Genomic DNA, 23,880 nt, shown 5'->3' with positions numbered 1-23,880 from the left:
AATAGATCAGTAAGAAAATGCTCTTAAATAAAGTTTGACGAGATAAAAGGAGAAAGTTCTACAATTCCAAGGTGTCACGGTCCTGGGTCGGGTCGACCCAGTATTTTGAGTTTCTTATATTTTGGTTTATTTTGCATTATGGATTAGTTATTCTCTGGTGATACTGTTTTGATTACAATTATATTCTGATTCTTTAGTTATCTGATGATGATGTTGATGATGATTATTTCTGGTTTAGGTTTTGTTATCTTGCCCTTATGTTTGGTTTAGGTTGCCTGTGCTTAGTCTTCTCTGCCCGTATGTCCCTCTGTTTGTCCATGACGTCATTATGCCTGTTTACGAGTCTGTCTCTGTCTGGCGTGTGCTTCCTGTTTTATTTTGTAGGTCTGTGCCCTTTGTCAGTGCGTTCAGCTTTGTGCTCTCCCTGTCTCGTCAGTGTAATCAACGTCAGCCGTGTCTCCCAGCTGTTTCCTCTTTGCTCCGTTCACCTCTTGTATTTAGTGTCTGTGTCTTCCCCTACTCGGTGTCGCATCGTTAACGTCTGTTTACCCTCGCTTCCTCCGTGTGCTCCGTTTGCCAGCCAGCCTTCCTGCCTACTCATTCCGTTCTTCCAGTTTAGTTAGTGTTTTTCTGTTCTGCTTCTTACCAGCAATAAAGCTGTGTGTTTTGAATTACTTCCGCCTCAGTGAGTCCTGCATTTTGGGTCCTCTCTTCCTGCCTGCCCACACTCAGACATGACACAAGGCCTGCATTTAGTAAGAATCACAAAACAAGGAGCTTCGCCACCATTTACCTCATTGCTTTAAGTGAAGACTAATGACGAGCATTTGCAGAAAGCATATGTCATTCACTGGCTGTAGATGAACCGAATATGGAGCAGAAAGTGAGGTAATGGCTCCAGAGTGCAGTCTGGAGTGAACTGAGCGACATAGTGTGCGGTGAGGGTCTGTGGTGTGTGTGTTTTTTTGCGTGTCTCTTTATTTGTGTCCGTCTGTGTCTGTGATCTCTGCGGGGCGCGATATTGATGCTGCGCTTCCCCGCAGACTCGGTTTGGGATGCTGTCCAGAGCTCAGCTTCAGCACCAGCTCCCTTTCTCACACACACAGAGTTATACCCACCCACACATTTTCTCCTGCACGCACAGACACACACATGCACAGTTACACCTGCCTACGCATCCTCTCTTGTGGACACAGAGACACAAAACACACATAGAGCACCGACACACACCTTTTGTCACTTTTGACTGTGGTGGCGGTGCATAAGGCTTCAATTAGTTTGGACACCTCTGAGGTTTTTGGTCCAGCACTAACATTATTCCTCTGATCTGGACAGGCCTGAATGGAGCTGAGTACAACAGTGTGTATATCCATTAGCCTGCATCCCTAAGCCGGTGTGTGTATGTGTGTGTGTGGGTGATGCTTGTTGCGATTGAGAGATTTAGTATGCGTATGTGTGGGCAGGTGTGATTTTGTGCGTGTGAGCCATGAAGGAGGAGGGAGGTAGTGGCTGCAGTGAGCCAGCTCTGACACCAGAGCCGGCTCACTGCAGCTCTGACACCAGGTTTTAGAGGTCAGTCTCTTTTGACTCATAGTTCTGCACCCAGGTCTCTGAAAGTCTTGAACCTGGGATCAACTTTGTTTGTATGTATCTTATTACTCGTGTGAAAAAGTGATTGCAAAGGAGCCTATAGTGTTTACAGACTTCATATCCTTTGTGGCTTTGCTCTCTTGCGCTTCCAATCAGTTGTAATTGGAACAACACTAACAGTGTGTTTGGGAGTGCCTTTTAATATCTGCCACGAAGAACAGAATAGCAGGATAGTTATATTGGTTTTTGCTTTGATGAGACTTGAAGAGACTATTTATTTAGCAGCTTTGCATGAATCATAGTTAATAATCATTCATGTATATTTTGCCATGCATATAGGATTTTTAAAACCGATACAGATACATTTGGTGATTTAAACCTCAGATATTCCAACACAAAAAACAGGTCTGAAACAAAGTATTTTAGCTCCTTTCCCCCTCACTTTTCTTCTGACTGGCATCCTCCTTGTAAAATTTGAAGCAGCAGGTGGGTGAACCCCTTCGATGCTCACAGTTATAGTCTCCCTGAGATGACCATTATAAAGGTTCTCCACTCAGTTTGATATCAAACAGATCCAAGAGTAGAAAAACTTTATTAAACTTAAGTCTGAAACTGAGTTACTACTTTATATCAATTGCTTGTACATACACAGACATCAACTCTACTACTGTAACAGTATACATAAGACAGATAATAGGCCTCCTAAGTTGCTTAGCAGCGACAATTTGCACATGGGTTTCAGTCACGCATATATAATATATATAGATCATGTACTAATAATCACAACTATCATTAGAATGATAATAATATCAGGAGACTTATATAATATTTATACATTCCCCACTCAACTTGAAGCTGGCTGTTTCCTTTTTTTGTCTGTCATTGGCATTTTCACAATTCACTGCACTACTCAGCTGGAGTCCCCCTACCCTGTCAAATATAATACACATCATTGCACACGCCAGACCACCACAGTACATGAGACACATCCTGTGTGTAGCTTTGCCTGGTGGTTTGTTGTCATTTTGTCTGTCTGGGTATGGATGTAGTGTTTGAGAGCAGCGCTTGTGTAATTAAACTCAGTCATAACCGATCACTGCGTGGAAGCTAGGCAGACCTGTCATACTTTCATATAGAGGAGTGATGAGTATGATAATGCTAATCAGGCCACTGTGGTGACGCTCATCTGTGTCATGGAGTTAAAGGGGCATTCGGACAAAGCAGCAGAGCCGTTTGTGCGAGACTGCGCTAAGCTTAGCTCAGTTACCTCTTCTCTCGATCACATTCACCAAGACTTGCCGTGTCATGCCAGATGTGTCATCTCTCCTGTTTTCTCCTTGACCTTTGTCCTCTCTGCTAATTCCGAACAGTCTGTTCTGCCCACATCTTTTCTTCTTCTCTCCTCGCCTTTATGTACCATCTTCCACATAGCTCCAGAGTCCTTTTTCATGCTACCATTCACTTTGTCGCTCCCCCCTGACCTCTCCTCTCCCCTCTCTCTTCCACCCACTCTCGTTGCAGTAAGCACAGCAGCCTGGATCCATATTGGATTATTGTGTTTGCTGTTAGCCTCTGGGTTGACAGTGTAATTGCCTTTATCCACCATGGCCTCTGCAAGCCTACCCCCCCCCCCCCCCCCCCCCCCCAATCTGCAACGAATACTAGGTAGACAGTGTGTCCATGTTGCAAGCATGACCTTTTAACCTTCCAGTTAAAAACCTAGTAGATCAAATGGTAATCATCTTCCATAGCGTTGTTTCTGCTCAAAAGCACAAACCATCCCCATGAATTTCTGTTTCACACTCTGTATGAATATGTATGCTGCCTTCAAGCACCTGATGTTTTGGAGTCAGTGCCCACGTATCTGCCACATCCTCAGGCAGGCCCACAGCCTAGTCACACTCAGCTTTATCAACAAAAAACTGGCTGCTTTTCTGTTCATGCTGTTGATGAGAGAGTTGAAGTTTTCGGACCATTAACGACTTGTTTTGTCTCCCTCGCCCTCTCGCCTTCCTCTCCCCCATCACATTTGTTTACTTGTGCTCAGGGTCGCTGCACACGAGAGAACTGCAAATACCTCCACCCACCTGCTCACCTGAAGACCCAGCTGGAGATCAACGGGCGAAATAACCTGATCCAGCAGAAGACAGCTGCCGCCATGTTGGCTCAACAAATGCAGTTTATGATCCCCGGCACCACCATGCAACCTGTGGTTAGTGTGAACTCGCTACTGTGGGAATTGATTGTCTCTCTGAGAAAATAGCAGTGAATTCCATTGTCGTGATTAGCATTAAAAAGTTTGGCGTCAAGCAATGCGATTCACTGACTTTATCCAGTCTTTGGTAAGGTACTTTATTGTTATCTAAACTCTCAGATTTGACTGTTTTTAGATTACGTCTCAGGCTTGGAAGATCAGAAATTTTTTCTTCGCTTTTGTAATGCCCTTGTGCAACGTACAAAAAGTCCCCAGCTGTCCTCAGGGAGTTGCTCAGCAGCCAGCCCTATACTGTGGTTGCACTGGGTAGCTGCCAGGTGTGACTTTGTTTAACTGCATCAGTTTAGTGCTAGGTGTAACAAAAAAAGAACGTGCATGCTCAGCAAAATCTTCCTGGGATACATAACGGTTAAAAAAAAACCAAAAAAAAACTGAACCTCCTCTTGTTTCTACTCTCACACTCCTCTCTCTCTTTTTTTTTCTCAAGCCGATCCCTTTCCCACTCTCTCTCTCTCTACCTGCCACATTCTCTCCCCAGCTGCACCCTCTGTTCATTTGCCTTTGGTGTCTCTTTCCCCCTTACTTCTCTCTTTCTTTCTAATCTCCATACCCTCTTACTGCCTTTCACCCTCCACTTCCCACTGTCCCTGCCTACATCCATCATCTTTCAGTTCAGCATTTTTTTTATCTATCCTTACCATTTTAATTAAGGATGTGAAAAATAGCTACTGAAAGAGCAGTCATAAACATGTCGTTTCTCTCCATCTGCAGCAGACGTTTCCAGTCAGCCAGGGGCTGGGGTCCAGCGCAGGTTTAAGCTACACACCCTACCTGACTCCCATGTCCCACAGCATGGGTCTGGTGCCAACAGACATCCTGCCCAGCACTCCGGTTATCGTCCCCGGCAGCCCGCCCGTCTCCGTGACCGCTGGCTCTTCCTCCAACCAGAAACTTCTGCGTACTGACAAGCTGGAGGTGACCCATCCAATCAGAATTCTCCTGCATGGCACTTAATCATAGTGAATGTACTCTTTGAGGCTGTGAAGTGTAATTAGTGTAGCATCTTACTGTGATTATAAATGAGTATCCTTTATAGTTCAGGAGCTTTTACAGGACCCTCTGTGATGCAGTACTTCCAAAAACATGTCTGCTCTCTCCAAAGATTTTCTTTATACTGGTAAAAAATGCAAACTACTTCCTTTAATTTCCACAAGAGTTTGCAGCGATGAAAATACAGCCATATACAAACTCTCCACTTTGAATTAGCTTTTTTAAATGCGCTACTTGTAGTATAATTTACCTTAGATAATGACCTGAAAGGGTAAGCAAGTTTTTAGCATTCTGTTTTATAAGCAAGTTATAAATGACGTGAATAAATACACTTTGAAGTTGCCTTGGAATGAGTCCAAATAAACAATTCAGGCTCTGAAAAAGTTAAGTGGGAGCAAAACAATTAAATCTCAAATCATGTTTCTTTTATAAAAAAAAAAAAAAAGAGGCTGTGAGATTTGTAACTGCGGTAGCTGTTTTATAACCAGCACGTATCCAGGCTTTGTCTTTCAGGGGGGGATCATTTTTCATGGAAACATCAGTATTAGGCTCCTCTCCTCATAGATCTTTATATCAGCTGTGTCCTTGAACACAACTTAAGGGGTATGATTTTGTTATGCCTTGTAGAAGTAATAAATAAGATGGTGTTATTGAAGATTTTGTAATTGGAATTTTTTCAAGATAAACTGCTACTTGCTAGACAGACGCAGTTCGGCTGGGACGCTTTCAGCAACTTCAGCCATCTCCATCTGCCCCCCTGGCAAACGACGCTGAATGAGAATAGCTCTGTGATTGTGAGGCAGTGGAGTTTTTTTTGTTTTTTTGTTTTTTTACCCCGCTATATTTATAAAGATAAACAATAATCTCCCTAAGACCTAGAGGTGATGTGTAGGTGTGTGCCTGTATGTGTTTTTCTGCAGAGTGCTATCACTTAGCAACTGAATGAAGCAGCCTCTAATGAAACAGTATCCCTCTGAGACACTTACATACTCCCCCACAAAGCCATCGTGCACACGTGTGTGTGTATATGTCTGTGTGTGCCTGTATATGTGTGTGTGTCTCAGTCCTAGAGTGGAAGTCAAAAGCAGATCCCTCCTGTGATTACGCCCAAGCCTCTGAACAGTTGAACACACACACTTAGGTTTTGTTACGTTTTGTTGAGCCCTTTTCACACTGTGTCCAAAACTAATTAATAGCCTTATTTAAAAAAAAAACAACAACAAATAACACAAAATTATGTTTTTTCATTTTTCCCTTTTTTAATATTATGTGTATCACATATACGTTTTATTTTGGGGGACGCTGAGAGAAGATTGTTATTGCAGTTATCTTCTTTTTGGAGAGAAGCGCATCACTATGAATAAATCTATATGGCAAATGTTTATACAGTATCTCACAGTGTGCTTTTAATATTCTCCCATATATGTAATATATTATTTATTAACCCGCTGTGCTGCTTCTCACACTCCTTACACTCACATGAACCACTGCAGCCATAATTCATTATGTGTTGGTAATTGTTATTGTTGTTATCATATAGGCGTTGTGTGAAAAAAAGTCTTTTTGCTCTATTATGCAGTATTAAACTTGGAGGATGATTATGCTTGTAAGCATTATCAGTGAGAGCAATGTAAAAAGAGCAAAAGAGCAATCTCTTATTGAACAGAAATGCATGCATTCTGTTGTTTTTGATCATCTGATCAACAGAAATGTAGGTAATATTTGAGTAAATGATGCCCAGCATTAATGGCTTTGACATCTTTTGGGTGTGTCAGAAGCTTTTCTCGACTGGAAAATCCCTGATGTTTCAGGCTTGTCATAGTTAAAACAGTCAGATGACAAAATTTCAAATCCTTAAAGATAAATCTAATAATCTTATCAAGATTTTGATGTCTGCTTGAGTCATCTTGCTTTAAGATGACAAGAAATATAAGGAGCCGCTGCTAGCTAAAGCAATGAGAGCAGCCTTGTTTTGTTTCCTGACATGTACTGAAAGCTAAAGCATTCACTGTTTTGTCTTCTACGTGTGTTTGTTTCCTCTGTGTGCACGTGTCCATGCGTGTCTGTCTGTGTGCGTGTGTGTCCTTGTGTGCGTGTGACTGTCCCGCTTCCAGGTTTGCCGCGAGTTCCAGCGGGGCAACTGCGCTCGCGGCGAGACAGACTGCCGTTTCGCCCACCCGAGCGACAGCCCCATGATCGACACCAGCGACAACACGGTCACCGTGTGCATGGACTACATCAAGAGTCGCTGCTCTCGCGAGAAGTGCAAGTACTTCCACCCCCCCGCCCACCTGCAGGCCAAGATTAAGGCCGCCCAACACCAGGCCAACCAGACAGCTGTGGCTGCGCAAGCTGCTGCCACAGCTGCAGCCATGGTGAGAGTACAGCCCACCTTCTGTGTCTCGTGGCTTCACAGCAGTAGAGCAGGAAAGACACAAACATACTAGTTTCACAAGGTTTCTGCTTGTTTAGTGTTTATAGTGGAAGAGCTTGTAACATTTAGATGGGCTGTTTTATAGCTCTTATATACAGCATACCTGGAACTTTCTAAGAGTTGAGGCTGTGGAAAACTTTTATACTTTTTTCTATTATTTGTGCATCAAATAAATGATGATTGGAAGTTTTATGGATAGACATAAGAAGCACAACATAATATATACAGTATATCGCAGTGAAATCAAATTTATTATAGCAGAGGGGAGGTGGTAATAAAACTGCTGTGCCTGGTGCTACCTGCCTTTATACAAATCACATAATGTTTCAGATCAAGAGACCCTTCTGAGTAAAGTTTGTACTAGTTAGACTACATAACACATAGGCCCTCTGAAGGCAAAACATTAATCCAAATCATCTTGACGTACACGAAACCTAAGCACATGTTGCTGACCGTGTCACCTACAGTAACATAAAATGTGGAGCACTGCTTTATTACTGCACAAAACCTACCCACCTCTGCCGGGTTTTTTCTAGTGGACTCCAGTGCACAATTCACCAACAATAGTCATCCCAAAGAGTGGCCTTTGTATAGAATAAAAAGGCTTTAGCGAGACCTAAACAAATCAGTGTAACTCCGCAAGAACAATCTGTTATTATCTCTCTGCAGTCCTCTTTTATTTTCCAATGCCCTTGTTTCGTACAAAGACAATATCCTGGCTCACCCCCTCATCCAACCCCACTGCTCTCAATGATAAGTGCGGTTCTCTGCAGATCAATACAAATTGAATTTGGGACGGATGAGGATGCAGCATCCTACCTCTGCCTTTATTTTGACCAAATATAAATAAATAAATAAATAAAACTTCCCCAACAATGTGAGGAGCAGACAGAATTCAAGTCAGCCAGAGAGACAGTGAGAAGAGTTTGGCATTATGTCTTGGCTGTGCCCCGCCTTTCCCCGGCCTCTGAGCGGCTTCTTTTGAATGATCCTGTGGCTAACTGCACTCGCACACCTTGCACTGCGCCAGTGTGCTCACTGACTTTTTTTCCTCCATGGCATGGGCATGCTTTGTGCGTCGCACACACCTCTCATTGGCTGGCTCCATTGCTGCTTGCTCTCCTTCTTCTTCCTTCATGACTGATCCACAGCGTGGATGATAAGGCAGGCTAGCGTGTGCACATATTAGCAGCTGCATTCAAGCAACAGCAAATTGAAGCATCCATAAATAAGAAAAAAGGCCTTGAGACCCGAAGGCGCTGTAACCTGATGTTGACCTGACTGCGCTGTTTTCTTAAAGGTACCACGAGTTTATATTGCCGGTGCATCCTCTTCACAATCCTTTGCTCATACTCCTCCCGTCTTCCTCCCCAGTTTATCAACTTTATGACCCAATTCCCAAATTGTGCAGTCAGATTCTGCACTAGAGGTGAGGAGGGCTAACCTTAAGACAACGAGTTGTTTAGTCAGCACCTTTAATCCAATTTTCTTTTAGTCCTTTTATTGAAGCAGAGACCCATAAAACCTGTTTTGCTGCACTGCTGTGAATAGGTAATACCATTATCCATAATTCACTTTTTAAAATCTAAAGCAAATAGGATAAAGCGCACAGTAGATAAGGTTACACATTAACTGATGCAGTTACAGTAAAAAGGTCCTCTCACTGAGATTATGTTGTTTTACTGTGCCACATTACGTGTTGCTTGCCATGCTGTGATCTTCTTCCTCATTACAAAGGCGAATGCAGTCATCTTTGCTTTTCATGTCACTTTAATAGAGCATCTTTCATTTTAACTAACCGCAATGTTTAACTCTGTGGTGCATCAGCAATGCATTGTTGCTGTTTAATTGGACATACATACATACTATTAAAAAACCCACATACATGAAGCATAGGCTTGTGCATGGACCCTTAAGTGCTGTGTTCATCACACCCGTGTCATCTTTTTTCTTTTTTTCCCCCTCTCAGCAGTGACATCAAATATCAGGATGTTTTTTAAGAAGTTAGCACAAAAACAATTGATATAAAATGACTTATTTTTACTTTGTTAGATTAGAGGAATTTTAATAAACAGAGCTCCACATTATGTTATTAAACTGTAACGTTGCCTCACCTTCCCGAGTTCATTGATCACACCTAACAACGCCACACACCCTCACAACGCAGATTTAGTTTGAGGATGTGTCTGTAGTTGAATTGACGCTACAGAGAAGGATGTGGTTGTTAAACTATTTTTGTTAGCCTTTGCTAGTAACTGTACTAATTTGTAGTTTTTTTGTTTTGTTTTGTTTTTTTAAATTTGCCTTCACAAAGGTATCCAGTTCTTGCTGCTGGTTGTGAGGGCTGTGTCTTTTTTTACCTCACTCACATCCGAGTCTGTTGTGTACATTTTAACGTTTGTCAGCCTCGAACCACCTCACGTCATCAAATAGGTTAGCTTTCTCCAGGAGCGCCTTAATGGTTGTGTGCGTAGGTCTGTAGTGTCTTACTTTGAACACTGCTGAGAACTTCAGCGCAGATCTCACATCAAGTGTCAGATCAATATTCCTAGTCTGAGCCAGTCGTGTTTAGCGTACTACTTTTCTGTTCTTGCTGTTCAGAAGTAGTTAGTTACTAAATGCTTTCCCGGTAGCTTTGGAGTACATTGTAGAATCTTGCTTATTTTTTTAACCAAAGTTTAATTGTAGATGCTTTTTTTTGGCTTTTGTACTAATTCAAAAAGTAGCAATGTTTCTTTAAAGTAAACGAAACAAAACAAATTTTTGTTTATGTGCATGCCTATTGTTTTGTATGTGGTATACTTGCATTCAGATTATTTTTGTTTTTGTTTTTTTCCTTCTCACCTATCCACAATGCAATGCTGTCCCCCATGACGCACCTCTGCTTGCTGTTACCTGTATGTTAATACGCTTGAATCCCATTGGCCCACTGCCATCATGTGCTCGCTGCCTGCTAATTAAAGACTCAGTCGACTGCCAAAGCAATGAAGCGACCCCTCGAGGCAACTGTAGACCTGGTACTTTGACCTTTCACCTTTTGCTTTGCATGTAGCTTCTTTAATTGTACTGTAGCCACTCACAAAATTTAATTTGGCTCTTTTGTTTTTTGTGAAACCCTGTAAAAGACTTTAATGATATAAATACGTATCATTTATGATCACCAGTGGCAAGTCTAGATTGTACTGTACATTTGTTAACTGAACAACTACAATGTAATGTTAAAATAACTCCAGCTATCGCACTTTCTTTAATGTGTTGTTGACGATTGCCCTGCTACGGTGTAGTTTCTCATTGTCCTTGTGATAGTTACAGCAAGTTTCCATTTTTGCCTTCTTGTGCTGTGCATAGACAAATACCAGATTTAGGAAATGTTAGTGTCGACTTGTGTGAGTATACAGTTCAAATCTGCTGTGCTCCTGTTGTGTGTGTGTGTGTGTTGTCGGTGGCTAGGCGTTCCCCCACGGCGTCCTCCAGCCCCTACCAAAGAGACCAGCACTTGAGAAGAGCAACGGAGCGAGCTCCCTGTTCAACCCCAGTGTTTTGCACTACCAGCAGGCGCTGGCCAACGCACAGCTCCAGCAGCCCGCTTTCTTTCCCACAGGTAAGACACACACGCAGCACGCAGATGCAGATAGAAGCAAAGCACTCATAGGTATGCGGAGCACGCACGCACACACAGACGCAGCTATCCTCCAAATGTGTTGTTGTTTTGGAGCTTCACACGCATAAAAGAGGGGATTCTCAAATGACCGTTTACATCTGTTTAGCCTAATTTTCATCTTTTGGCATGGATTTATTTGAGTGATGCTAATAAAGGCCTTCGCTGTGAGGGTGTGTTTTCAATATTCACTGCGCCATCCCTAAAACTTTGATCTAGTGCCTGCAAATATAAACACATAATTGCTGCCAGGTGGAAGGGCAGTGCGCGCTTTGATCAGAGCAATGAAAGCTATCATATATTACCACCTCAATATGATACACCTGCCAGTCTAATCCCCAAGCATACAAAGGAGCAAAACAAGCCCAACTGTTTCAGCACAAGTGCAATACTAAAATATACAAAATATGGTGATTATTGTTATTTTGGCGATAATTTTATTCCAGTTTTACCAAATTTATTCAGTGATTTTTATCCGCAAATGAACACTCTGTCTGCTTTTCGCACAGAAAATAGCAGTACCTGAAGGGCCCTTGAGTCACTTGCTAAATGAGTTAACTGCAGCTAATATGGTAGCCTGTAGCCACACTCATGACTCATGAGGATAAAACTCCTATCCCTCGCTCTTCTCACTACCTGCCTGCTCTTTTTGTTTCCCTTGGTACGGGATTCCTAATGGTGCTTCATCATCCCTTCCTCTGTGTGTATCTGTGTGTGGGGCGTAGCCTGGCTCACAGTTGCATTTTTTTAATAACCTTTTACATTTCAGATAGGTGGGGTTTCTTCAAAGTTAAGATAAAAAGAAAAGTCTCAGGAGTTGTTTGCCTGTAATATGTATGTGATGGAGGCTTACCTGAGTACAGTAAAAACCCCACGTATCTCCATCTGATCTGGATAGAAGCCTGTGCACATCATTGTACTGATACTGCATGATGCTGCTGTCTGGCACACCTCTTCAGTTTTATTCTTGCCTCTTTTTTTTTTGACCAAAAAGTGCGATTTCTTTGTCTGTTTATTTTTTTGATATGATCATTTAATCATGTGCAGCTATTCAGAAATTCCAAAACAAGAAACATGCAGAACAGCATGTTGTTGTAAGAAGCCTAACATACAATACGAGCAGGCTCAAGTCTTTTTTAAATATTGTGCAGCCTGAAATGACGCATTAATACAATATGTCACCAAAAATGAATATCCTCTGACCTCGGGAAAAACTCCCTGAAAAATGGAAAACTGGACAGACAGACTTACATTAGCGCTGCATTGCACTTTGCTAAACTTGTCCAGATTTTTCCGTACCTAAGTTTGCTTTATGTTAAACTTTGCTGCAGCTGCATATAAACAGTATTCTAACTAATAAATAACTCAACAACTTAATACATCTCTGCTTGCTTTCATAATCAGCCGACATTGCTCCAGTAACAATAGCAACTGAGCTGAGTGAAGTCCTCAGTTGGGTTTTTTTTTCTGTGTGTCTTGTCTAACCTTGTTGTTCTCCTTCCTCTCGATTAACCCATTTATTTCCTCCTCTCTCTCTCCCTCTCTCTCTCTCTCTCCCTCTCTGTTTCCCCCCTTTCTCTCTTTATCTTTCTCTGCATGAACACAACAGGGTCAGTCTTGTGCATGACTCCCGCTAGCAGTCTTGGTAGGTTCTGACCTTCTATTTGCTCTCTCACACACACACTGTCTGATTTAGGTGGGAGTTTTGGGGGATGGAGGGGTGGGGGTGGGGGTATGAGTGGGCACTATCTGCAGCCCCCCTTGCAGGTGAGACAAAAGGACATGATTCGAACACTTGTGAGTTATTATCAAGCTGCCCGTTTTGTTTCACCTGGAAGAGATGTGACTTTTCAGCGCTCGTCTCGCCGCTGACTCACTCTCTTGCTAATGTTTAAAGTGTTAGCGTGGACGCCGCAGACTGATCTGTTCTTAAGCTGTAGGATAGTTTTGTCTGTTTGCTGTGCTGTGTTGATCAGGAAATTTAAATCAGTTTCCCAGAGAAATTACACACAAACCGGAGCATTTGTCGCCGCACAACAGGGGATGGGAATTACCAGAAATTCAGCTGATAACATCAGCAGGTCCAACATTAGCAACAAGGTAAACTAATGACTAGAAATAAGCCCTAACAGCCACATCTCTGCTGTTTGACTCGTCAGCCCACACGAATTGAAAAGTTCCCATCCCCATGCCATCGATTCATCCTAATTGGTGTCTTGTGCCCTTTAATTTCTCTGGGAAAAACAGCAAACTGATTTTCCACATAAATTTCCTTACTTGTGATTGTAATCAGCTTCTCTCCTCTTGTTTTTTTTTCTCCCATGCTCTCTTTTCCTTTCTTTCTTTCTTCCTGACCTCCTTTGCTTTGCATTGTGAATGGTTGCATGCCATCTGCCGGTGTAACCCTAACGATGGCTTGCTGGCTCTCTGTAACATCCGCCACCATCAACACCAACAACAAAAAATAAACAACAACCCCGTCAACATGCACGCACGCACCCATGCACGCACGCACGCACCACAACTGTTACCACAACTACCATAATGCTCCACCTACCTGTCCATTGCTACCACCTCCTTCCCTCTTACCCCCATTCCTCCTCTTCCTCCCCTCTTCCCTTTCCCACCCTCAAAACAAAGTCCCAATGATGTACAGTGCTACGCCTGCTACTGTCTCTGCAGCAACAACTCCTGCCACAAGTGTCCCCTACGCAGCAACAGCACCAGCCAATCAGGTTTGCTCCTTTTAAAGCTTTCTTTCATCAGTCCCCGGAGCTCTGAATAAGTACTGGGCTGCGATAACCTTAACCCACACCTAGCCCATCCCCATCTGTCCATCGGTGCACCTGCACAGAGCACGCTCACACTGGCATGAAAGCCTGTGAGTGGGTGTTTTCTAGACAATTTAAAGCAAAAAGCAGTGTACCTCTTATAAATCACAGCCCGCATTAGGCAAACCCGATAAGCACTTCTTCAGAGCTCCCACATTTGCAAGTAGTAGTTGTGTTGTGTTGCACTACTTCCTGATTTTTGTTTTTTTTTGCATGTTCTGTTTGTTTTTTGTTTTTTGTTTTTTGTTTGTTTTTTAAAATTAGTTTTATTTTCCACTTTTCTTGTTGTTGTCGTCAAATAAGCCTCTCCATCTGCAGTAGGGGCCTCATCTGTACTGCTTGTGTTCTCTGCAAACACACACGTTCAAGCAAATACACACAGACGATTTCCGCAGCACCTAACAGCCGGTTCGTAACAGCAGCTATGTTGGATCTATTCCTGTTTTCCACTCCTCTCGGCTTCACCTTTTTACCTTTTCCTGGTTGCAGGATAAAAGGGAGAATAAATCATGTGAGGCAACAGTTCTAGGCTACACTTGTCAGGGTGAGAGACGCAGGAAAAAAAAAAAAGAAGATCACAGAAGCTGTCTAAAAATGGCCCCTGATCGGCGGCTCTCCTGTTGCCACGTGTCAAGCAAGAGCCAGGGAAGCAAGGCCAGTTTTTTGAATGCCAGAGTGACGCATGTGTGCCCCATTTTAAACCTGGAAATTTCAGCACAATGCCTCATGCAGCTGGCAATCATTTACTGGTAGTTCTGTATAGAGGTACGCTGAGGACACACGGGCGAGCACATGAAAAATATTTCCACCACACGGCATGTGTGTCTTAATTGAATTTAGGAAAACATTCAACATGACAACACGACGAAAGACGCAAATAAATGCGTAAAATTATCTCACTTATTATAATAGCAGTGCCTACTACTATACCAAGGACCAATATAATCCTTCCCCACCTCTTTTTCAGACTCTGCTCCTCCATATTTTTCTTTTTTTGTACTTTTGCTTACTATCTCAATGTGAAAAAAAACCCTTACATTTCCTTGAAATTAAACATTTTCATGATGCCTATAAAAGTGATATCTAACATCAAGATTAGAGCTCTCACCGTAAGAAATGACTGCTCACATTTCAAATTAAAAAAAGGAACATAAATGCTTTCTCCAAGATCCCCTTTCCATCATTAACCACGGGTCTGGTCCCACCACTTGTGCGCTTTATTGCCCCTCATAGGCCAGCAGCGTGTGCACTTCCTGTGAGTCACCGACTCTTCCTGTAATTGGCATGCAGCAGCAGTAGCAGCAGGAAGCAGAGCTGCTCTTTAAAGATGCATGTGGGACAAGGAGCCGGAGAAACACTGACGTCAGCCTTTGCTCTCTGTCTCCGTCTGTCCCCCCCCCACTTACACTCCACCCCCTACCCGACTCTTTCTCTCACCTCCTCTCCAGCCCATATAAAGATCCCTCCAGCTAATGCCAGGTATGAGCAGGGCCTCGGACACAGTTAGCCCTTGTAATCACCAGCTGTGCTGCATTCAGTGCAGTCATAAAAATCATATGGCTTTTCCGAATACACACCCAGGCATTTTCTGAGGGTACGGGGCTGCCGACGTCACTCTGTCCTAAACAGTGGCGCATTTGTCCCGATACTAGCGGCCTGCCGTCAGCTTTTTAGCTTTGATTATTATATTGGTTCTTTAACATAAATCCTGGGCCGAGACAGTTTGAGCCGAACTCGATAATTAATTGGGCGTCGTGTTCAGCCGAGGAAATCTGTGTCTAAAGGGTATTACACACCCCTGTGACGCCAGGATGCTGACACTCGTTAAGACCTCAGGAGTCTGGTCGATTCATGACCTTCTGAACTATTCATGCGACGCACATCGTTGCATGTCCTTGCACATATTAAGCATGTCCTAATGCTGCCGGGGTCTCCAGTTGTGAAGTGCTACATATTACTGGAGATTGTGAAGTTGCAGCACCCTCTGCTGTCGCTGTGCTGCAGTCGACTCAGACTTGCAGCCTAGAGGGGATCGCTTTGGCTGCTGGACTGATGGGAAGATTATGCTCAAGTAGAATTTCACATTGTTATGTCAAGGAGCTCTTCAGCTGGAGCATAAGAGTTGGATGCTTCACCTTGCTGTAGAGGGAACCTGCTTTAATTCTTATCACTTAATTAATATTTCATCTTATGAAATTTGCAAACTAGGTCACTGTGATACCGTGCAGTTCTTATAATTAGCTGATATTAACGCGTAAAAAAGGAAGTACAGCAGTTTAAATGTCCGCTGTGATTTTGCAGCACGTCATCTTCGTCTGCTGTCTCTCTGACTCGTTCTGGGCTGAAACACGCTGCTGGTATCACTGCACCAAATCAAAGGCAAACAGGACCTGCAAACAGTTCTTGGCATTAGTTTGTAGCGTCCTATCTGTTAAATCCCACCCATCTGGCAGCCCAAATTTTTTCCCCTAATTTCCACACTGCACTGCCTTCTCTCTCGACCTGTGCACATCACACGCTCTCTCCCACTGTGGTGACCTCCTGTGATGTGTGGTGTGACCAGCGGCTTCTGTCCTTTGCTGGCCGTCCATTGTCTATTAACAAGCGTCATGTGGCTTTGTTCTGCGTTGGCTTGCTGCCAGTGGCGCCCACATGATGGCAGCCAGCATCTCTCCTACCTGTCAGCCCCCCCTTATAGACAGTCTCACACTGTCTCGCTTTCTCTTTGTTGTGTGGCGGTTTAGGCTTAATCTCTTAAAGAGAGAATACAAACCGAGGTTACCAGACGAGGGTTAAATGCTATTTGCAAATAGTTAGAAGCTTGGTTCTTATCTGCATGAAACACCAAGCTGGTGATGTTGCCACAGCTCATCAGTAAGACAGATATAAGATAACCTTTATTAGTCCCACACGTGGGAAATTTGTTATATGTATTATTCACTGTAAATATGTATTATTCACTGGCAAATACTTATCTGTGCTCATCTGACCTTTCTCACACATTGTTGTTGTGGTAAACACCTCCTACCTGTTGCTTTGGTGCCAGTCTGCTTCAGAGAAATGATTATGCACAATATGCCACATGGACTGAATCTAAAAGGAAAAGTTTCACAGTTCGTCACAGCCTCCTCTTGAGCACATATGAGGAGCTGTAAAGCAGCTGTACTAATTTAACGCTAACCAGCTCAGCTAATGATTTGAAACAGTGCAAATAACACCCTGAGATAAGTTTGAGTTGTTCCTACTTCAACACCTCCACACCTGGCTGTTTTTTAAAATTAAAAAATATATATTGTTATAGTTATTGCATTATTGTAAAGGAGGCTTTAGAAACTGTCAGACTAACAAGGACTTTGTTTAATCAGACAAAAGGCAGATTTGATCCAGATCTAGATTTATATTTGACATTAAATTGATCATAAATGTCACAATATAAAATGCATTTATGGGTAATGGAATCATATTTCTATTAGGTCTGAATTTTGCAGAGATAACAAAGATCCATAATGTTACATCATCCACGTTTATCATATTAAAATACTACTGTGTCATGCAAGCACAGCTGAGACTTTGCAGGTTTTGTATAGTCTCAAAATCTCCTTTAAAAAATGAGCTTTTTTTCTGAAGCTCAATAAAGATATGCCAGTAACAGCTGAATAATCTGGATGTAGCAGGTACCATTTACCAGTACCATTTAATGAAGATGCCAGTTGAGGACCTTTTCTATCTGTTGTGGTAACAGCAAGGGCCCGCAGGCAGCAGGTGCTGTATGAAATCTTCAGCTCGAACAGCTGTCATTTATTAGAACCAAAATAAAATGATTAGAGATGCACCAATTGCTATTTTTTAAGGATTCCAACAACGTCAATGACAACACATTCAAACAAAAATCAACTTCGCTTCAATGCAGAATATTATTTTCATAATAAATTAGTTGTTAGACTTTACAATTAAATAGCCTTCTCTGTGTGAAACTAACGAAAATGAAGTGCTTTTCTCCTGGAAGGGAGAAAACGCTGAAAATGAGTTTTACACACATATTTATCTGATGTACGATACTTATACAAAAACAAAAGCAGGTGCAGCAGAATTATCGAAGAAAATAAAGTTCAGGTACTACATTTTTCAGTGTGTTAAAAGCTGCTAAGTAACAGGACGTCGACACTTTTCTGTTTTTCACTCATCTTCATATTTTTCCACTTATCTGCTTTGATCCTTTGCTCATACCGAGGCTGCTGGCTTGTGGCTAGCTCGAAACTCCGAACAGCTTTAGCTTTAACCACTTTTTCTTTGTTAGCTTCTTTAAAATGTTTGACTAGGTGATGGGGATTTAAGTGTCTTATTAGGTTTGTTGTTAGGAATGCTAGAAAGCCACAGAGGGTGATGCTCAGATTTATTGCTTCTTTACTCGGCACATTTTGCATTAGATAGCAACATGCTCCACTTGAATACAGGGTTGCTTGTAGCTGGATATGGGGCTCTGTGTATTTATACAGTAATAGGGAGAAAACCCTAACAATCAAACAACCCCTACAAGCAAACACTTGGCGACAGTGGGAAAGAAAAACTCAATTTTAACAGGAAGAAACCTCGGGCAGAAACAGGCTCAGAGCAGGTCAGCTGTCTGACAGGTTGGGGGTGAGAGGAGGAAGATTGTGTTTTACAATATTTCTAATCAATTTTATGTAATCTTAGAAATAAACAAAGTTGATTTTCTTCCAAAAACATGGCCACATTTTTTTAGGCGTAGTGCTAGTCTTTTGATTTATAAAGAATTTCCAAAGCTTTTAAACACAATAGTGTGTGCAGATAAAGTTGTATTTCTGTCTTATAGGTAAACTGAAACGCTCTCTCTTTTTTTCTTTGTCGTTGCTTTCTCTGTCTCTGTCTTGCAGATTATCCTGAAGTAAGAGTCAGGAAGGGAACGGAGTGTCAAGAAGCTGCACTAGGAAACCCAAAACATCCCCTCTGTAAATACTACCTAACCTCTCCCATAGAGGTCCAGCAACCTGCATGCTAAGAGTGTAACACTTCAATTTAACCATAAGAACTGCAGTACCGGTGTAACACACACACACACACACACACACACACACACACACACACACACACAGGAAAAAATAAAAAGATATATACTGTATGTATTGCTAGAAAAAAAAACTATTAACAATAAAAAATCAAAAAATATTCTTATGTATAGTACATACATAGCAGACGCACTATAGAGGTCATTTTAACAACTGTTCTCTCAGAATACCGTGGATCTCCTCTTCTTGCATATTTATTCTAAAAACCAACCTGCACAATATTCATCCCTTTGGTTAGTCAAGAAAAACACAGATGTTTGATTTGCACTATATGAAAGTATAGTGTTTAATGTTGAAGACAAGGAAGAGTCACAGAGACCCCATGCACAACACACCTACGCACGCGATGCTTTCACGAGGGTTTTTCGTCTTGCGGTCGTTGCTTTTCTCTCTGCAAAAGTTGAATGTCCTCGGGGCAGCCAGGCTCATGAGCTCTTCGTGTGATTGTCCCTGCGAGGGTTCCTGCGCGACCCTCATCTGCCACCCGATGCTGTTAAGATGCCATGATGAAGCTCCTCCCTCCCTTCCCTCTGCCAACTTTTCATCTCTGGAAACATCTTGCCAAAGTTGAGGCTTGGAAGAGGTCACTTTTTTTTTTCTTTTGCCATTGCCCACACTGCAAATAGGACCCACTCGCCATCTTTTTTAGTTGCGTTGCTGGGTTCAGATCTTTGATAGATTGTGCATGCAGTCGTGACAGGAGAAGTCGGAAGATAGTCGTGGCCATTACCGAAAAAGCCTGAAGGCTGGGGTGTGTGCCAAGGGCTCAGCAAAGCGCGAGGGTTTGTTCCAGACATGCCAAGCCTTGTGCGTGTGTGTGCGTGCGTGTGCGTGCGTGTGCATGTGTGCGTGTGTGTTAGAGACTGATGGTCTGCCGGCAGACTGGGACTTAAAGTGGGATCTGGCACATGATGGTGACACCAAGCCTGGTAGGAGAGCTTTTTACCTGGAGGAGGGTGAAGGATTTAAGTGCTAAGACTAAACAATTAAAAAAAACAAAAACAAAAAAAAAAACGGTGCATTCGACGACACTCGTCAAGCAAACAGATGACTTGAACTTCAACTGGAGGGCTATCTGTGACCGTCGGTTGTTCTGTCCAACCCTACTATCACCGATAATCCTGTTCCATTTTAGAAAACTGTAGAAGTGCCTAAAAAAATTACTCATCAACAACACTTGCATCCAGAGTGTATCACTAAAAAGTCACAGACACAACACACTGGGCTGTCGAGAGCTACAAGGACTCTTTGGGGAAAAGACATCACACTTTTTGGCGTCCCTGGAGGAGATTTCCAGCTAAGCGCTCATTAACATCACAAGTGACTTTACTGAAAAAGAAACGTAAGAAACGACAAATCAAAAATAGCTTTGTAGAATGTTTGGTGACTTTCACAGTGTACCATTGTTTCTTACCATGGTTCTGAATAGTTTACATGAGGAACGTGAGTGAGACAAACATGTATTGTAAACTGTGTAATGTATGTAAAGTGTCTCTTATTTTGAGAGTTTATATTCATGGTTCTAGAAATGTATTCAAAGTTATTTAAGAGTTTGTGTTGTGTCTACTATCAAAGTATGTTTGAACCTCCCCCCCTCTCTAAAAAAAATCCCTCCACCTCCTGGAACAATCATTTGTTTTTGTTTTTTTAGAGCATAAAATGTTCTTTGGTCATTTTACACCAACATTTTTTTCCTTTTTCTTTTTTTGTATTTTGACGACTAGCGGTGTGTTTTAACTCATTATACTAAATTTTATTTGACATTCTTCAAAATTCGGATGTAATTTCATGGTGCTTGATTAACATCGACAATCCACAATCATGCTTTTTTTTGAGTTTCATTCACTTTGAATGTCCTCACACACGTTCTGATCTGTGTGTAATATTTGTGGAAGGTGGTTTAAAAAAAAAAATTTCTATTTTGTTGTAATTTATCTTATGTTACTCTTGGTCAAAATTTTAGTCAGAAAAAGAAAACACAATGTTGTAAACTATTCTATTTTGAAATGAATGTAATTTATTGAGCTGTGCTACGTTCTGCACGGTTGGTCATTTCAAGGTCTAACCCGTAGGGGGCCGGCGAATGAGAAGTTGCGCACGTCTTGAGTGGGAGGGGTTTAAACGTCGACCCGCCCTCAGCCCTCCCCTCGATGGAAAGCTACTGGACCTTTCTTGCCTTCTCATCCATAGAAACGATCACGGTGTTGCAGTAATGAGCATAGTTATAGAGTTGCTTGTGTTGTTGGGAAAAAAAATGTTTATTGTATAGATGACATTTTACCAAAAAAAGCAAAGAAAATTTCAAAAAAGATGTACTTTTCACTCTAGTATAATAGTATTTCATAACATAACTTGTTGCAGTGGCAACCAGATGTTGCAATTACTAAAGTTGGGTATTTTTGTAAATGACATTGTTAAGTTGGTTTTTGTTTCTGTTTTTTTTTCTTTGCTAGAACACTGTACAAGGTAGATTGTAAAGAAGATATGAACATTTCTTATTCTTCTCTGAGATTATGACAGTGACCTAATATTTTCATTAGTAAGTAACAGCCTCTATAGTGCTGTGACTGTAACACTTAGAGATATAAAATTCATCGATGTTACATAGATTACATATAAATATATATAAAATATATATATATATAAATATAAGAACTAAATAATCTATAAATTAATAAGATGTTCAACTTTCCCCCTGACAAAGGACCTCTAGGTTCCACACAGATACATTTTATTCGAGGCTTATGTATCACTAGTCTTTAGGATTGCACTTTCATATTGTTTATTGATCTGTTCTGTTTTTCACTTCCTTCAAGGGTAAATCTGTTCATCAGTAAATGGCAGATATTACCAGTAAATGACTTCAATTCAACACGTTGCATGAGAGAAAACAATCTTTTCTTTTCTTACTAAATTATAACGTACTGAATGTTTCTAGTGAATAAAAAAAAATGTCTGTACACAAAATGTCCTTATTTGGTGCCCCCTGTGTATGGACTTTCTCTTGAAATGTTTTTTTTTTTTATTGTGTTGGCAATGATTGACTGATGGTAACAGCACTTTCTGAGCAGTTGGCCGACTGAGCAGACTCAACTTATCCAAACACTTTGCCTTATCTTGAGTCCATCGTACTTAAGGTTTTATGTTTTAAAGAGCTCTTATGAAATTTATTAAACAGACCTAAGTGGGTCTCTCTCTTTCTCTTCTCAAATCCCTTCAGAGTTTCATTTGAACTATGAATCTTTATATCGGAAATCATTTTTTTAAGGTTCTAACGTATGCGTCACAAGGCCAAAAGTGAGAGGAGACTGCAGCAGAGCAAACAGTCACCGATCTTTACTTCCTGTCTCCCAAATCTGTGAGTGAAATCGTTTGGGTCCCATTGCCTTACAATGGAACATGCAATTCACAGCTTTAGCCAGCAGAGGACACTATACCAGAGACTGAAGGTTAAGAAGTGTGGCTGCCTGTGTCATCATTGTTGCAGTGTACCTCACCAACAAAGTCAAGACATGAAAACCAATTGACAAGAAGACCCACGTCAGATTTCTAGTTTCAGTGTAAACATTTTTAAATGTTTTGGTTTTTTTTGCATATATTTTGTGCTACTTTATGTTTCTATAGTCAAATGTTTCTTTGGTTCCAGCAAGATAGTGTAAAATCTATTGAAAGAAAGAAATAAAGAAAATTAAAGTAATGATTTTTGCTTTGGATCTCGTTTGTGTCACACTCTCTCTTCAGTAACCCACAGAGATGTTTGCTCTAAGTAGTAACAGTACTGTAGCTCTGTCTACTGCAGTGCCGAACATCCTGCTTTACCCAGAGTTTTTATTAGAGGCCCTCTCGAGGGCCCCTGGTGGTCCCTAAAGCCCACTGCCTTAAAAGCAAATAAACATCAGCTCTCATGAAAAGAGATTATAAAGCTGCGTGCATTAAAACATCTGAGAGTTGAAGCATGAAGTTTTTGCCGGAGTTGATAAAACATAATGAGAGGACCCAAGAGCAGGACAAGTAAGCGCTTTTTCCATTATTTATTTTCTGCCATTTCCCGTTACTGCAGTGGAGTAGTGCTTTTCTGAAGGGGGAAAGCAGCTATGAGGGGTTATTAGTACCACAATGGTAATGTGTAGTTAACTGCCGTTTGATGACAGCAGTGGACGGGCCTCTCAGCAGCTGCTTATCATGTGTCACTAATTAGATAATAGCCTTCTTAAATTCATTACGATGAGCTGCAGTCCTCGTTGAACAAATGACACGAACACAGCCTCCCTTCTCTAGTGCTCTTGATATTTACACTACAACTAGAACAAAGTAATCACAGAGGGTATAGCTAACACAAACTATAATAAATAAAAAACACAGGTTATTGCAGAAACATGGTGACAAAGATTAACTGTAAAGAAAGTAAAAAGAATCATCATAAAAATGCCCCCAAAATTTGTTTGAATTTCAGCCTCTGTCCAGATTATTTGTTCCTGTCTTGCACCACGTCTTTACACAGTTATTACACCCATTGATATCTGATGCTTGGTTGACAGTCCAGCAGCAGGTTGTTTTTTTCTTTTAGCAAATCCAAAACACAAGCTAATATACAGACATGGGCTACTATGGCTCCAGAGACTGGCAGGCCAAAGTGCTTTCCTGCAATACAAGACAAAAAAAGAGCCTCCACGCCCTGCACCACTCATATTTCCCTGGGCACACTTAACCATGAGTGGTTAAACCATTAATTCTGAGTGTATTATATCTGATACATGAGTTTTTGAGATTTCTTAGTTTTCCAATAAAAACCTAAATTAATAACGATACATTTTAAGCAATAAATGTAAATAAAAAATGCCAGATGTACCAAGTATGAGACAAATTAAAACTTATATAAATGCAAATTAATATTTTTAATTACTTTTTTGTTAAAAGGTTCAGCAGAATCTACATTTCTTTAGAAAATTGATTTTTCTGGCATGGTTCAGAAACTTTTAAAGGATTAAATGTGTAGGAAAATTGTTTAAGTGCTC

At 41.5% G+C, this 23,880-nt stretch overlaps 1 protein-coding gene across 19 annotated transcripts in view; it reads left to right on the top strand.

Moving 5' to 3' along the window:
- LOC146547795 (muscleblind-like protein 2a) overlaps positions 1-22,562 on the top strand; it is a 55,045-nt gene extending 32,483 nt beyond the window's left edge. For 9 of the 19 annotated variants that reach the window (XM_085266417.1, XM_085266411.1, XM_085266415.1 and 6 more), the window contains 7 exons: positions 3,638-3,802; positions 4,577-4,780; positions 6,970-7,230; positions 10,253-10,306; positions 10,740-10,890; positions 12,557-12,592; positions 18,674-22,562. In XM_085266417.1, coding sequence (XP_085122543.1) covers positions 3,638-3,802; positions 4,577-4,780; positions 6,970-7,230; positions 10,253-10,306; positions 10,740-10,890; positions 12,557-12,592; positions 18,674-18,798 — 996 coding nt within the window. In that variant the 3' untranslated portion in view covers positions 18,799-22,562. Of the gene's footprint in view, positions 1-3,637; positions 3,803-4,576; positions 4,781-6,969; positions 7,231-10,252; positions 10,307-10,739; positions 10,891-12,556; positions 12,593-13,587; positions 13,683-18,673 lie in introns of all 19 variants that reach the window. The other 10 variants (XM_085266423.1, XM_085266419.1, XM_085266418.1 and 7 more) reach the window with 10 other exon arrangements.
- The last annotated feature ends 1,318 nt before the right edge of the window (positions 22,563-23,880 follow it).

Source organism: Mchenga conophoros, linkage group LG23 (genome assembly GCF_057382185.1).
Source record: "Mchenga conophoros isolate Kocher_MC1m ecotype Shallow Benthic linkage group LG23, M_conophoros_male_GT1.1, whole genome shotgun sequence".
Taxonomy (NCBI): Eukaryota; Metazoa; Chordata; class Actinopteri; order Cichliformes; family Cichlidae; genus Mchenga; species Mchenga conophoros.
Note: the sequence above shows the minus strand (reverse complement) of the source record. Positions and strands in the feature narration are given on the sequence as shown.